Genomic DNA, 16,218 nt, shown 5'->3' on the forward strand with positions numbered 1-16,218 from the left:
ATGGATGGAGGTCACTGGCAGAGCTCCTCCAGGGATGGTCAGCAGGCTGAGCTTATTAAGTATTTTTATTAATGACCTTGGCACGAGAAGTGAGTGTGCTAATGACATCTGCTGCTGACACAAAGCTGGAAAGCAGCAGCAGCACACAGGAAAGCTGGGACTGGACGGGGGAAAAAATGGGAAACTGTGAAGATGAATGGAGAAAGGGTGAAATTCCATGGGAGGGGAGAGGAAGCCACGCTCTGGGGACAAACAATGGTTTTTGCTGGGGGTTGGAAAGAAAATGAACTCGAGTGGAAAATGTTCAAGAGTAAGAAAGGCCCAAGCAAGCAGCTCAAAACCAAAATGACTGAGGCACCAACGTGCTGGACTTGCAGTATTTCCAACAGCCAGAGAAGAGCTGGGGCTGCTGGACAAGCCAGGTTACAGGGTTTACAGAAACCCAGAGCAGCCCAGGGATGCTGCACTTGGTTCCTGTGCTTAAACATCCAGAAGGTTTAAGTAGGAAGGAGTGTAAAAAAAAAGACTTGGCAGAAACCAAATTAGTTTAGGAGATGAAAATGTAAAGACATTTGTTCAAACAAAGCTGGGAGGGCACACTGAGCGATCTCCTGGACACACACATTTGAGGGGAAAAATGAAAAAGAGGAAAGAACTATTCAGGACAGCAGAACAAGGGCTGCACGTGGGCATCATGAAGTATCCCTGACAGGTCCAGGCTGGAAATAAGTTCATGACCATTTCAGCCTTGCAATAGGAGTAATGGGGGGGAAAAAACAAGCTTGTTCTCAGAAACTGATCCTGAAGGGATCCTCTGACCCAGAAGGTCCCATCTTTTCCTGCTCAACACACACAGAGCTGACAGCACCAGGACATGCTGTGCTTCCACCTGGGACTCATAGAGCGAATCCAAACCACCTTTTTCTCACAAAAAACCCTGTTTATGGCTGCTTAGGTCCATCCTCTTTCATCAGCTGAATCCATTGCAACGCCTCACACCAGCAAATATTTGAGAAGTGCATACAGTGAGTGTGAGGAGGAGGAGGAGGAGGCAGAGCAAGGCCAGGAGCTGGCTGGAGGGCACAAGGGCACTGCAGGAGTGGGCACCAGGCTGGGACACTGCCACCAGGTTGAGGACACTGCCACCAGGCTGGGACACTGCCACCAGGCTGGGACACTGCCACCAGGCTGGGACACGGGCACCAGGCTGGGACACGGGCACCAGGCTGGGACATGGGCACCAGGCTGGGGACACTGCCACCAGGCTGGGACATGGGCACCAGGCTGGGACATGGGCACCAGGCTGGGACACTGCCACCAGGTTGAGGACACTGCAGGAGTGGGCACCAGGCTGGGACACTGCCACCAGGCTGGGACACGGGCACCAGGCTGGGACACTGCAGGAATGGGCACCAGGCTGGGACATGGGCACCAGGCTGGGACACTGCCACCAGCACAGGAAAACATCCCAGCTGCCAGGCCAAGAGTTGTGATCCCATCAGAGGCTGGACAGGTGACTCAGAGCAGGGCAGCTCTGGGAGGAACAGCAGAGTAACTTCTGCAAGAGTCAGATTGCAGGAAAGGCTGATTTCATGGCAACACAACCAGCTCCTCCTCCCCACTGAGCAAAAAACAAATGGATGGGGACTTGCTCATCTGAACACACAGGAAACGTCAGAGGAACAAACCTGAGCAGCTGCCATCGTAATTTATAAAACAAATTAAATCCATGGCAAAAATAAGCAAAACTTAGAAGAGAGAGATCACAGAACCTGGCAGGAAAAGGCCCCAGCCTGCATGAATCATTATTTTCTAGAGGAAACCTTATATAATCCAAGCTACCCTGTTTTAAAACAAACCAAACCTTCCAAAAACTCCAATGAAAGGGCTCAGCAAAGCTCTGGTTTTCATTCAGGTGTTTTGGCAAGGTTAAAACCAGTATCCCACCTGGTGCAGAATAATCTGCTGGAGTTTCCAGCCTGCCCTCGGCATCCCTGGGCAGGAGGGGGAGCTGAGCCCTCACCTGGGGCCGAGGAGGTGCTGGGATTGCATTGCCATCTGCTGGAACAGGGGGAAACCAGGGACAAACTGCTCTGAGCTCTCCAGGCCACAGCTCCTGGCCAGGAGGGATCTGCTGTGCCTGCTCCTCATTCCCATTTATCTGCGAGGGCACAGAGGAGAACGAGGTCTGCTGCCCTCAGGCTGCTGGGAAGGGGATGGACACGGACTCATCCATCACAAATAAAAGCTCCCCCTTTTGTTTTTCTGCTTGTTTGTACTGGGACAAAGTCAGGGTTTTCTGTGCTGCTTCCCCAGGAAACAAGAGCAGCAGGAGAACACCAGAGAGGGACGGGGCTGGGACCAGGAGTGCCCAGCTCCCCTCCCCAAAATTCACCCTTCAGCAGGAGCTGAAGCATTTCTGACCCCACACATGGCACAGCTGAGGTGCAGCCACCTCTGTACAGGTCACATCTGTGGCCTGAGCACCCAAAGCCCCCTTGGCTGCTCCAGACACAAACACTTGAGGATGTTCTATCACAGCCAAAGCCTGGCTTAACCATCCTCTCTACCCATGGTCTTTAGGGAAGGAACCAAACAAAAAATCCCACTGTAAAACTCAAAGATGGGGGAAAGTTACCCCAAAAGCACCAAAGCCCTGTTTCCCCCAGCATCTCCACATTAATTACACTTCAATTTATTTGCAAATTTTTAAATGCAGTTCTTAAGAGGACGTTCTAAGGGTTAAAGTTTCTAATAAAACCATTTCTTGAGAAATGGTCAGTGGGTGTCACTCTGCAGAAAGCCCTAAAGGTGCCCAGGCTGGCAGAGAGAGGCCAGAGCAGCCCAAGAGCAGCCGTGGTGAGGCTGAGCAGGCAGGACTGTGCACACACAGCCTTTCCTGGAGCAAAGCTGGTACAGCCAGCCTGGCACTTGACTGATGAGCTGTGTGAACACTCTGCTGAAAGCTCAATGCAGATTTCTGAAATCCAAGAAACTTATATGTCCCAGCACCCCTGCTAACGCCCAGCACTCGCTGGGAAGGGGGAAAACAATGCCAGGCACTGTGCAAACATTTGCCTGTGGATGACTGATGATTTTCAACAATAATTTCATAAATGCGGAGGAGGCTGGAGTCCATCCCGTGGTTATCCCTGCACTGCAATCCTGGGAGTGCCCAGTGCCACCAGTGTGGGGCTGCCTGAGGCCACTGGGACACAGCACAGCCTTCCCTGGGCACGGCACGGGGGCTGGCACTGTCAGCAGCTCAGGGACAGCCGGAAAAATGGCTCTGAAAATCAGCTGTGAATGGAACAACCCCCCCAGGACAAGCTGAGGGCTGTGCCAGGCTGAGGGAATGCCCAGGGCACAGCCCCAAGGGCAGCCCGGGGCTCACCAGAGGGCACTGGGAACAGCCCCACAGCTGGAAACGGGGTTTGCATGAGAGGCAGATGTTGAAATATTGATTAAAGCTGGGCTTCACCAGCAATCCTTTGATTTTCTGATGATACTGGCTGCTAACAAAGACACACCCATTAATGCATGACATTCCTGCTCGTAAAACAGGGATTATTCCATTATTGCAGCCAGGGTGCTCTGCTTGTATCCACAGCCCCTGGCTCCAGCACAGGCACTCAGCAGCAGAATAAAAAGACATCACCATTTCAAAAAGGAGGGAAAAACACATTACCAGCCACAGCTGGAGCAGAGGGGAGATCGCTCTGGGGGAGCAAGGGCGAGGGCTGAGCACTCACCCTGCTTCAAATCCAAAGTAAGGCACCAAACCCAGGGAGTTACTGAATTTGATCAATTGAATTTGATCCATTTAAATGATAAACAGGCACTCTGGCAGGGCCCCCTGGCAGGTGCCAGTTTCCTGCTGCTTGGCCTCATTCCAGGGGCAATCCCATGTACAGGAAGGGTATTTCTGATCCCAGTGCACCAGTTCACCCCAGTGCCAGGACAAGGGTGGAAGGGGATGGGAGGAATGCTGCTGAAGCCTGTGTGCTCAGCATTGCTGCTCCACAGCTCAGGCCAGGGCAGGAGGAAGCAGCCAGCTGAGGCAATTTGGTGTTTGCTTATGCCCAAATTGTTATGCAAACACAGGAAGACCTATGGGAGCAGAGGGAACAGGCACCAGAGGCTGCACTTCTCACCAAAGCCAAATGTTTTTCAATGTGCAAAGGGTGAGAGAGGTCACCCCCAAGGAATCCAGGCCAGGATCCTCCCAGCCTTCCTTCTCCCATCCTCCTCCTCCTCCTCTGAAATTCCCCAGGCAGCCAGGATGGGCTTTCTGAGTTAAAGAGACAGCCTCATCATCAGGCAACATGCCTGGGGCTGCACTTGCAGGAGGAACCTGAAAATGGGGAGAAATCCCCCCTGGAGCCCGTGGGACTGATCCCTGCCCACCCCCACGCCAAGCTGGGCTGCCCTGGACTCGTGAGCAAAACGAAGCCACAGGAATTAAGGGGAGACTCCAAAGGCACACAGGGCTACTCAGCATCATTCAAGTGCACTCACTTTTAAATTAAATCCATCTTGCATCAACTTCCAAGATCTAAAATAAAAGAGTCAGTCATGAACTCTGCAGTCACGCCTCTAATTCCAGCTGCAGTTGGTACGGGAGAACTCGGAGACAAATGACTCTGACAAGTCAACTTTAACCTCCAGAAGAAGCCACAGGTTTCCATCAGCCTCCATCAAGCAAGCTTTCAAAACCTTATCAGGGATGGAGAGCCAGATAAATCCCTGGAATTGTCGGTGCAGGAAAGATGCTTCACTGCCAGTGTGAGCTGGGGAGCTCTGCAGGCAGAGCCTCGCTGCACAGAGGGAAATCTGCCACCAGCCACAGCCAGGCTGGGACCACCTCAGCCTTGGCTTTCTCTTTACTGAGCCACATAAACCCGATTTCAGCCACTTCTGACTGTGAGTTAAAATTCTATAGAGCACTGTGAGTCTTCTGGCACGATAAAAACCAAAAACCAGACCCAGACATGCTGATCCTGACCTGAACTGGCACCACCTCCCCAGGGACTTCATCCCCCAGTCACTCACTCTCCCCACACAAAGACACTTCCTCCACCACCCACAGCACCCTGTCCTGGTCAGAGCTCCAGCCCTCAGCTCTCCATCCAAACCTGCCTGCAGATACCCCTGTCCTTGGCTCTCTGCAGAGGGAGGCCAGTTTAGTTCAGCAGCTTGCACATCACTGCAGGGGTCACCAGGAAGGATTTCATGCCTGGCAGGCTCTGAGTGCTGCTGGGTTAGGAGCTCATTCCTGCAGGACACCCCAGGAAAGCCCCTGCAGCCCCACTCCCTGCTGTGCCAGCTTTGTGAGAGCTGGTAGCAAGTTTGTGTACAGCTAATTAACATGCACTGCTCTAATTTCAAACCATTTCTTACAATCAGGACATTGTGCAAGGCTGGAGTCAAATGGCTGAAGGAAATTAACTGCACCAGCACTTCAGCACAGCCAGTCAGAGCTGCTGGGGCTTGTGCCTCAGGGGGGAGCATTGCACAGCAATTAGCAACAGTTAATAACTGCACATCCTCAGTGAACAACTGCCCTGGGGAGGCCTCAGGTTTGAGCTTTTATATTTTTCAGACTCTGTGCTGGCTAGGTGTGCAGTTCTGAGTTCATGGTAAGGGATGCTGAGCTCTGTGCACAGAGCAGGGACACAAAACAATTCCTGCTCCAGCTGGGCACCAAGGACAAATGATCCAAATCTCAGCCCAGGAGCACAAACACCATGGGCTGGAGAGAGAAAAACAGGGATGGGACTGGATGGGCTAAAGCTGGAATGGGACAATGAACTGCAAGATGCAAATGGAGCAGAACTGATCCCAGGGAGAGACCCCGTGCCCGGCCGTGCATTTTGGGACCATTTTGGTTCATCTTGGGTTCATTTTGGGACCATTTTGGTTCACCTTGGGTGCAGCCCTGGCTGGGCTCTTGTGCTGCCCAAGGTGGATCCATGGAGGAGATGCTTTGAATAAATCCCTGCTTTATTCTGGGACTCTGCCCAGCCTCTGCTCCAGCTCAGCCCCCCAGGGCAGCCCTGGCTGGGTGTCTGTCCTGCGCCCCTGGCTGTCTGTCCTGCACCCCTGGCTGTCTGTCCTGCGCCCCATGGTGTCTGTCCTGCGCCCCTGGCTGTCTGTCCTGCGCCCCTGGCTGTCTGTCCTGCACCCCTGGCTGTCTGTCCTGCACCCCTGGCTGTCTGTCCTGCGCCCCATGGTGTCTGTCCTGCACCCCTGGCTGTCTGTCCTGCAGCCCTGGCTGTCTGTCCTGCGCCCCATGGTGTCTGTCCTGCGCCCCTGGCTGTCTGTCCTGCGCCCCTGGCTGTCTGTCCTGCACCCCTGGCTGTCTGTCCTGCACCCCTGGCTGTCTGTCCTGCGCCCCATGGTGTCTGTCCTGCACCCCTGGCTGTCTGTCCTGCGCCCCTGGCTGTCTGTCCTGCACCCCTGGCTGTCTGTCCTGCACCCCTGGCTGTCTGTCCTGCGCCCCATGGTGTCTGTCCTGTGCCCCATGGTGTCTGTCCTGTGCCCCATGGTGTCTGTCCTGCGCCCCATGGTGTCTGTCCTGTGCCCCATGGTGTCTGTCCTGCGCCCCATGGTGTCTGTCCTGCGCCCCTGGCTGTCTGTCCTGCACCCCTGGCTGTCTGTCCTGCACCCCTGGCTGTCTGTCCTGCGCCCCTGGCTGTCTGTCCTGCACCCCATGGTGTCTGTCCTGCACCCCATGGTGTCTGTCCTGCGCCCACCCCATGGTGTCTGTCCTGTGCCCCATGGTGTCTGTCCTGCACCCCATGGTGTCTGTCCTGCACCCCATGGTGTCTGTCCTGCGCCCCTGGCTGTCTGTCCTGCACCCCATGGTGTCTGTCCTGCGCCCCTGGCTGTCTGTCCTGCACCCCTGGCTGTCTGTCCTGCAGCCCTGGCTGTCTGTCCTGCGCCCCATGGTGTCTGTCCTGCGCCCCTGGCTGTCTGTCCTGCAGCCTCTCCTACCACAGGACGTGGATTTCCTCTCCACTGCCTGCACGTGCCGTGTCTGGCTGCGCAGCCGCCCGTCCGTGCTCTCCACCAGGCTCGTCAGGTCATCGATGATCTCTGGGGAGAGAGGAACAGGAACGTCAAATCTGAGCCCACAGCACCCCTGCCCAGCCTCCCTCCTGCTGACAGCCCCTGAATGGAACCAGCTGCATCCCCCAGAGGGACACACCAGGGCTCCCTTCACGGAAAGGTCCAAATCCTGGGAGACAGCACACAGAAACTGCAGATCCAGGGCAGTGCCCCAGTGCTAGAGTGGAGGAGACAGTACAGCCTGAAGTGGAGGAAAAAATACAGCCTGAAACAGCAGCACCAGTCTAGGAGGTCGGGGAGGACAGGATGGTGGCAGCCACAGGGCTGAGGGGAACCCAAACCTCTCCTGACACAGCTGCAGCTGTTCCCTCAGGTCCCAGATGTTCATTGTGGAGGGTGTTTATGTCCTCAGTCTTATCAGGGAACAAGCACTGTATCACATAGAGATAAAACCAGGCTGATTGTACACAGAGATAGCAAAAACCACATAAAATTATCAAAGTTCTGCAGCACAAAGGAAATGTCCAAGGCACACAGAGCACGGAGGTTTTGCTCTCCCAGAGAGCTGAGACATTTGAGCACCATCCTTGCAGTGCATGATCCCATCTGCTCCACCAGCACTCTGTCATCTCCAGTGAATGCCCATGTAAAACGATATCAGCATCTAAAAGACCCTGGGCTTTGAAAACACACAGCTTTCCTAAAGCCTGAGCTCCTGATTGCTGCCCTGCAGCCCAAACCATCCCTGAATCCCCACAAAGGGAGGGCAGGGGGCAAACATCAACCACCCCCGTGTTTCACCAAACATCAACCACCCCCCTGTGTTTAGCAAACATCAACCACCTCGTGTTTTACCAAACACCAACCACTCCCTTGTGTTTTACCAAACATCAACCATTCCCCTGCGTTTTACCAAATATCAACCACCCCCTGTGTTGTACCAAACACCAACCACTCCCCTGTGTTTTACCAAACACCAACCACTCCCCTGTGTTTTACCAAACATCAACCATTCCCCTGCATTTTACCAAACACCAACCACTCCCCTGTGTTTTACCAAACATCAACCATTCCCCTGCGTTTTACCAAACATCAACCACCTCCCTGTGTTTCACCAAACACCAACCACTCCCCTGTGTTTTACCAAACACCAACCATTCCCCTGTGTTTTACCAAACACCAACCACTCCCCTGTGTTTTACCAAACACCAACCACTCCCCTGTGTTTTACCAAACACCAACCACTCCCCTGTGTTGTACCAAACACCAACCACTCCCCTGTGTTTTACCAAACACCAACCATTCCCCTGCGTTTTACCAAACACCAACCACTCCCCTGTGTTTTACCAAATATCAACCACCTCGTGTTTTACCAAACACCAACCACTCCCTTGTGTTTTACCAAACACCAACCACTCCCTTGTGTTTTACCAAACACCAACCACTCCCCTGTGTTTTACCAAACACCAACCACTCCCCTGTGTTTTACCAAATATCAACCATTCCCCCGTGTTTTACCAAATATCAACCACCCCCTGTGTTTAGCAAATATCAACCATTCCCCCGTGTTTTACCAAATATCAACCACCCCCTGTGTTTAGCAAATATCAACCACCTCGTGTTTTACCAAACACCAACCACTCCCCTGTGTTTTACCAAACATCAACCACCTCGTGTTTTACCAAACACCAACCACTCCCCTGTGTTTCACCAAACACCAACCACTCCCCTGTGTTTCACCCTCTGCATCTGACCATGCACCCCCCCAACACTGCTCTATGCCAGACACAAACCCTCCTTATTTCAGAAGTTGTTTGCAATGTTTAAAATTATTGTTCATCAATATTACGGCGCTCAGTATTGTCCATCCTACACCAACACACATTTTCCCAAGGGATGGGAGGCATTCTGTTTGAGCTCCAAGCTTTGCTCAGTTTGCAGTTCAGATATTCACTCTCCTCCCCCTTCCACCCAACTTTCCCAGGTCTGACATCTGCAAAGCCAACAATATTTTGGGGAAACTTTATCTGTCCTGCGTGATTCAGCATACAGGAAGAGCAGGACAATGCTGCCTGCAAGGGCAGGACTGCTCATGTTTGCCTCTCCACCAAAAGAAGTGCTGCAAGTTCCCATCGTTGTCAAGGACAAAGTGATAAGCTTTGGGAAATTGGAGACTTTCCTCTGCCAGCACGGACCAGACCCTCCTTGAAAAACATCCTGGTGAACAAGCTGTAGCTAAATGAGAACAAATGTGAGCAGGAAAATTTTCTGTCATCATTTCAAAGCCCAAGGCACTGCAGTTGGGACTCTGTGTGGAGCCTCTCCTTTCCCATCCCCCTGCCAGGACCCACTGCTGAACCAAAGGGCTGCCCTGGCCATCCTGGAAGAAGCATTTCTCCAGATACAGGTACATAAAAACCATGTTCTGTGATACAGTCAGCTTCCAGGGGAGCAGGGCACTTCACCCACAGCTCAACAAGCACCCAGCCCTTCGATGTCTCAGCTGGGACCTGGAGAATTCTGGAGGGCTCATGGCAGCACCTGGAGGTCTGAGCAGCTGGAATGGGGAGGAAGCACAAGGAGGTTCTGACCCCACTCCCAGCTGAACCAGAAATCCAGCCCAGAAGAGAAACATCCATCCATCCATCCATCCATCCATCCATCCATCCATCCATCCATCCATCCATCCATCCATCCATCCATCCATCCATCCATCCATCCATCCATCCATCCATCCATCCATCCATCCATCCATCCATCCATCCATCCATCCATCCATCCATCCATCCATCCATCCATCCATCCATCCATCCATCCCCTGTTGTTGTGACACCCAGGCACAGGGCAGTGCCCAACCTCCCTGCAAATTCAATATTTCTCCCCACTCCAAAGGAAATCCATGTTGGGAAAGGCAGAGTTGAAAATTAGCCCTGGATTTCTAAGGTGAGCACTGAGGAATCCGTGGCTAAGGAATTTCTCAGAGCACTGACCCTCCTCAGGTTCCTTTCCTGACCCATCTGCAGCCCCCCCTGCCCTTCAAGCTGGCAATTCCACATTCTATCACCTCCCATTCAGCTGGCTATGCAAGGAGCAGGCTAAAAAAGGATGGAGAGAGAGCTGGCAGAGGGAGGGAGCAGACGGGGAAGGCAGGCTGGCTGCTGGTGACCTTCCAAAGGACACTCCTGTAGCACAGCCCTGCAGCCACCACTCAGGCAGGCCTCCCTTCAGGGAAGCAGGATCTTCTCCCTTCAGGGCAGCAGGATCTTCTCCCTTCAGGGCAGCAGGATCTTCTCCCTTCAGGGCAGCAGGATCTTCTCCTTTCAGGGCAGCAGGATCTTCTCCCTTCAGGGAAGCAGGATCTTCTCCTTTCAGGGCAGCAGGATCTTCTCCCTTCAGGGCAGCAGGATCTTCTCCCTTCAGGGCAGCAGGATCTTCTCCTTTCAGGGCAGCAGGATCTTCTCCCTTCAGGGAAGCAGGATCTTCTCCTTTCAGGGCAGCAGGATCTTCTCCCTTCAGGGAAGCAGGATCTTCTCCTTTCAGGGCAGCAGGATCTTCTCCTTTCAGGGCAGCAGGATCTTCTCCCTTCAGGGCAGCAGGATCTCGAAGCACAAGATAAAACCCAGGGCCCACGCCCTGAACTCAGAGTCCCTTAAGCACAGCCCAGGTGGGAGAGGTTTGGAGGTCAGTGCTGGAGGAGAGCTGGGCCAGGAGCTGCTCCATCAGCCCAAAGCCACTGTCACAGCTGTCCCCAGTGTGTCCCTGTCCTGCAGTGCCCAAAGCCACTGTCACAGCTGTCCCCAGCCCTGTCCCTGTGCTGCAGTGCCCAAAGCCACGGTCACAGCTGTCCCCAGCCCTGCCCACGTGTCCTGCAGTGCCCAAGGCCACTGTCACAGCTGTCCCCAGCCCTGCCCACGTGTCCCTGTGCACAGGGCCAGCCACCAGCCAGGCAGGAGGTGCTGGAGCCCAGCAGGAGCTCACACTCCCCATGGGAAGTGGTCAGTCCCTGCTGCAGGAAGGCAGAGGCACTTCCAGGTCTCCTTTCCTCCCTCTGCCAGGCCATGGCTTTTTCTTTTTTAAATCCCTCTCCTTAGCTCAGGAATCCCTTGGGAAGGGTGACCATCTCCTCCCATGCAGTGGAACAGGTTTTGGAGTTCTGCATACATGACTTTACACTAATTATAAAATCATTGATTGTGGGGGTTGTTTTTTTCTGCTGGTTTTCTTTAAAATGCATAAAAAGTCACATTTGGTTTTGGCAATTCCATCTGTGACCTGCACTCATTCTGTCTGTGGAGTGAGAAACCCAAAAGCCAAACAGAGGAGGCCACGTGAAATTCAGCACTGGAGGAGAGAAGCAGACCTGGGGTTTGATCAGTTCACAGAGTGGTGCTGCTGACCAAAGGTTTCCCTAGAATTGTTGGGATTTTCCGTGGATGGAAACTGATGGATCACTCAATGGCATTTATTGATGAGCAATGCACCTGCAGGCCTGTCCCACTGAGTGACAGAGACTCCAGCCAGCCTTAGGAGAACACAGAGAGCTGAAATCCCAACACAAACCCAATTACAGTGAGGCTGGAGTCCAGAGGAGAGGCCAGGCAGGCTTTCCCTCCCTCCCTCAGGTCCCTGGTGCCTCAGGAGAAGAGCTGGATACCAAAGAAATGAATCACAGAGGGAATGCCAGCCCCTATATGTCCAAACCCCATAACTGCACGGTAATAAGAAAGCAAAGCATTGTTCCAAGTGCCAGGGCTATGAAATGAAGATTGCAACTGATGTAAGCACATCAGAAACCTGAAGAACCTCAGCACCGTGTGCCAGCTGTAATGTCAAGGCAGAGTGAAGAGGGGAAAAATGCAGTAAAAAACACAAAGCCAGGAATCCTAATTTGTCTCCTGGCTGCAGCCATGGCAGGTTTTCACAGCCCCTCTGAGGTGTGCAGCTCCCTGTGCCAAAGGCAACACAGGAGTGCCCTCCTGGGCTTCTCCTCCTTCAGCTGCACCCCAATCCCCTGGGCTCCCTGCTCTGATGGGCTGGGACACCACACTGCCTGCTCCTCAGGGCTGGGACACCAGCACTGCCTGCTCTGATGGGCTGGGACACCACACTGCCTGCTCCACAGGGCTGAGACACCACACTGCCTGCTCTGATGGGCTGGGACACCAGCACTGCCTGCTCCACAGGGCTGGGACACCACACTGCCTGCTCCACAGGGCTGGGACACCACACTGCCTGCTCTGATGGGCTGGGACACCAGCACTGCCTGCTCTGATGGGCTGGGACACCACACTGCCTGCTCCACAGGGCTGAGACACCACACTGCCTGCTCTGATGGGCTGGGACACCACACTGCCTGCTCTGATGGGCTGGGACACCAGCACTGCCTGCTCCACAGGGCTGGGACACCAGCACTGCCTGCTCTGATGGGCTGGGACACCACACTGCCTGCTCCACAGGGCTGGGACACCACACTGCCTGCTCCACAGGGCTGGGACACCACACTGCCTGCTCTGATGGGCTCTGCATCTCAGGCAAACACCAAGATCCCTCCCTGCATCTCAGGCAAACACCAAGATCCCTCCCTGCGCCATCCCAAATTTAACTGAGGACATTTGATCTCCTCTTTGGCAGAACTTCCTGTAAGCATTAAAAACCCCAAAAACACAAACTGCTCCAAAGGGGTCACACCAACTTGCTCCTCTGTGTTCCAGCTGTCTCACTCTTTGCCTCTCTCAATGAACAAGGATCCTGATGGCCCTGGAGGGTCCAGAGGCTCTGCTTGGGCTCCTGCTGGGAAAGTGTCAGGATGTGAACTGGAGGCAGCTTTTTCTAATTGCTGCAGGAATTTTCCTGTTACAATTTCTGTTAGGAATTTTGTAGTTCCTACAGGAATATTCCTGCTGCAATTTCTGTTGGGAATTTTGTAGTTCCTACAGGAATTTTCCTGTTACAATTTCTGTTGGGAATTTTGTAGTTCCTACAGGAATTTTCCTGTTACAATTTCTGTTGGGAATTTTGTAGTTCCTACAGGAATTTTCCTGTTACAAAGGAGAACACAGCAGAGGGGATCTCACCTGCAGAGCCTCCGGCTCCAGGTGGCCCCAGGACATGTCCCACCCTCCCTGTCCCTGCCCTGCTGGCAGAGGGGCACGGCTGCACAGGGGGTTCTGTCACTGACATCTTTTATGAAAACTCCTTTTGCCAGGGTTTTTCTCTCCTGAGGAGCTGAGAGGCCTCAGGAACGAAATGCAAACAACGGTTATCTGCTGCTGTGAAATGTGGCAGGTGCATCTGGGATTGGGCTCATGTGGTTGTTTCTGCTTGAAGACCAATCACAGCCCAGCTGTGTTGGGACTCTGGCCAGTCACAAGATTTTATTATTCATTCCTTTCCTTGCTAGCCTTCTGATGAAATCCTTTCTTCTATTCTTTAGTGTAGGAATGGAATGGAATGGAATGGAATGGAATGGAATGGAATAGAATAGAATAGAATAGAATAGAATAGAATAGAATAGAATAGAATAGAATAGAATAGAATAGAATAGAATAGAATAGAATAGACCCAGCTCAGAACCAGGAGCAGCCCACACCTTCCCCAAGCAAGCCCTCAGGGCTAACACCTGCCAAAACAAGAGGAACCTGTTTGTTCTGCCACAGGGAACCTTGGCACCTGCTCCAAGGACACCTCCGGGCCCACTGGTTCCGCCCCGCGCCCCCTTCCACGCTGCATTCCCCCCTCCTACAATACCTGAGCGTATCTGGGTCACACTTTGTCACCCCCAGGCAGCCCAGGACACTCCACCCTCTCCCAGGCAGGTCCAGGAGCAGCAGATGGTGCCTGGGGAATGCCTGGAGGTGACCCAGAACCATCCAAGGGTGTCAGCTGTGGCAGCCTCAGCGGCTCATCCCGAGCAGCACCGGGGAAACAAACCCTGCTATCAATCCCAGCTCACACAGCTATTAGTTAAGAGTTGTTATTTTAAAAGCACGCACTGAGAAGTTTCCCCTTCTCCAGCTGCTTATTTTGTTTGATTCGAACAAAACCCATGGCCATTAATTTTAGCTGTACTTAATTGAATAATTTCTCTGGGGAACAGCTCAGGGACAGTTTCAAGGCAGGCTCTTTCCAAGAGCCATTACCAATTGGCATCTAGCACAGCCCCAGTGTGCCAACCAAAACAGCACTTTTGGATGTTACTGGAACTGCTCTCAGCCCAGATGTGTTGAGAACTCGCAGTGATACAAGGCAGGCAAGAACCATACTCACATGATATGGCACTGCCTTCCTCCCCCCGTTATCTGCCAGGAGATAAAAGCCTCCTTCCATGCAAGTGTTCGAGTGTGAAGCCATTTGTTCCTCCCCTTTGCCCCCAGCCAGTGACCCCTCCTTTCCCTCAGTGTGTTTAAGGCAGTGCAGTCACCTGAGATCAAACAGAGCTTCAGAACAAAAATGTTCCTGTAAGAATCATAAATAAATATATTCCTTTATTTATCATACAGGAACTATATGAACTATATGAACTATAGTTCATATAGTTCCTGTATGATAAATAAAGGAACTATAAACATTATAAATAAATAGAAATAAATATTTATATTTATTTATATTTAAATAAGGAACTATAAACATTATAAATAAATATAAGTAAATATAAATAAATAAAAAGAAATATAAATAAATATAAATATAAGTAAATATAAATAAATATAAGTAAATATAAGTAAATATAAATAAATAAAAATAAATATAAATAAATGCCTCCAGTTCACAGCAGTGGCTGAAGTCCCCAGTGCCACACACCAGGGCTCTGTTCTGGGCTCTCCAATCCCACAGCACTCACTGGGCTGTCTGCACTTGTCATTAACATTTATTTCTATTCAAACCCCAAATCCAAGTGCCCCAGCACAACCCAAACTTCCAGCACAATCTTCAAGTTATAGGGACAATGCCACCAAATTATTTTCCTACAGACATGGCTCTGGGAAAAAGCAAGGAAATCCTGCTAATAGATAAAATAGCCATAAAATCTGCATGTCTGGGAAAGCCTGGAGCACTGGGAGGCTGCAAGGCCACTGCCATGGCTCTAACAAATAAATCCCTGCCAAGCCAAACACTTCTCCTGCTTCAATCTGTTTGTGCTCTGCAAACTTACAGCAGAAAATGAAAGCACAGAAGCTGCTTCAGACTCCACATTTGTTTGTTTTCCCTTTATCCAAAATCTAAGCAGGATTTGTTAAAACACTGCCTTCAGAAACTGTTGGTAGCACTCACCCCAGCTTTCCTCTAGCAAGTCTCATTTTCCCCAAGTTTTTACACCATTGCAGCCCTTTTCCATAGGTATCAACAGCTTTCATTACAAATACACATCAGTTGCCACAATTTCCTAAGGTGGTTTAGCAAATCCCCATAAAACACAGTTTTGGCTGCTGAACACCTCAAGCTGAGGTTTCCAGTCCATTTCACAGAGAAAGAAACCAACAAACACCCACAAAAATACCAAAATATCTACAACCAAAACAACCAACAGCGAAACAAAAAGACAAAAAGGAAAAACCAACAACCAACACCACAACAAAAACACAAAGGAAAAAACCAACAACCAAAACAACCAATACCACAACAAAACCACAAAAGAAATGTCCAAAAGAGCTATGTTATACCCCATAAAACACTATTTGGCTACTAAACACCCTAAGCTGAGGTTTCCAGTCCATTTCACAAAGCAAAGAAAACCAAAATCCCCACGAAAACACCAAAACAAAAATATTTTAAAAAAAATTAAAAACCAGTGTTACACTCCATGGAGCTGTTGCCACTTTTAAGATCTCCTTGGCAATTCCTGCTCCTACACTTCATGAAAGGTGAACACACCCCAGGAACATAACGCAATCCTTGTGGGTACCAACAAGCCAGGCTTTAGTTCATGGAGGAAAACAGAAAATGCAGCAGTGGGCAGAGCTCCTGACCCACCCTGGTCACCTCCAGCCAGCTCTCCACCAGATAAAAACCAATTAAACCAATTCTCACCGGCTGGCTCGGGGCCAGAACCCCAAAGAAAGGCACTCTGGCATTGCTGGGGTGTCCAGCAGGCTGAGCAGGATTTTAACTCATCCCTGCTGAAATGAAGGAAAACTCAACCCAAAGAGC

General features: G+C 51.6%; 1 protein-coding gene across 1 annotated transcript in view; it reads right to left on the reverse strand.

The window, feature by feature from the left end:
• STX8 (syntaxin 8) overlaps positions 1–16,218 on the reverse strand; it is an 82,685-nt gene that overhangs the window by 22,669 nt on the left and 43,798 nt on the right. The window contains exon 7 of the mRNA XM_066565587.1: positions 6,997–7,098. Coding sequence (XP_066421684.1) covers positions 6,997–7,098 — 102 coding nt within the window. The remainder of the gene's footprint in view (positions 1–6,996; positions 7,099–16,218) is intronic.

This window comes from Molothrus aeneus, chromosome 25 (genome assembly GCF_037042795.1).
Source record: "Molothrus aeneus isolate 106 chromosome 25, BPBGC_Maene_1.0, whole genome shotgun sequence".
NCBI classification, from domain to species: domain Eukaryota; kingdom Metazoa; phylum Chordata; class Aves; order Passeriformes; family Icteridae; genus Molothrus; species Molothrus aeneus.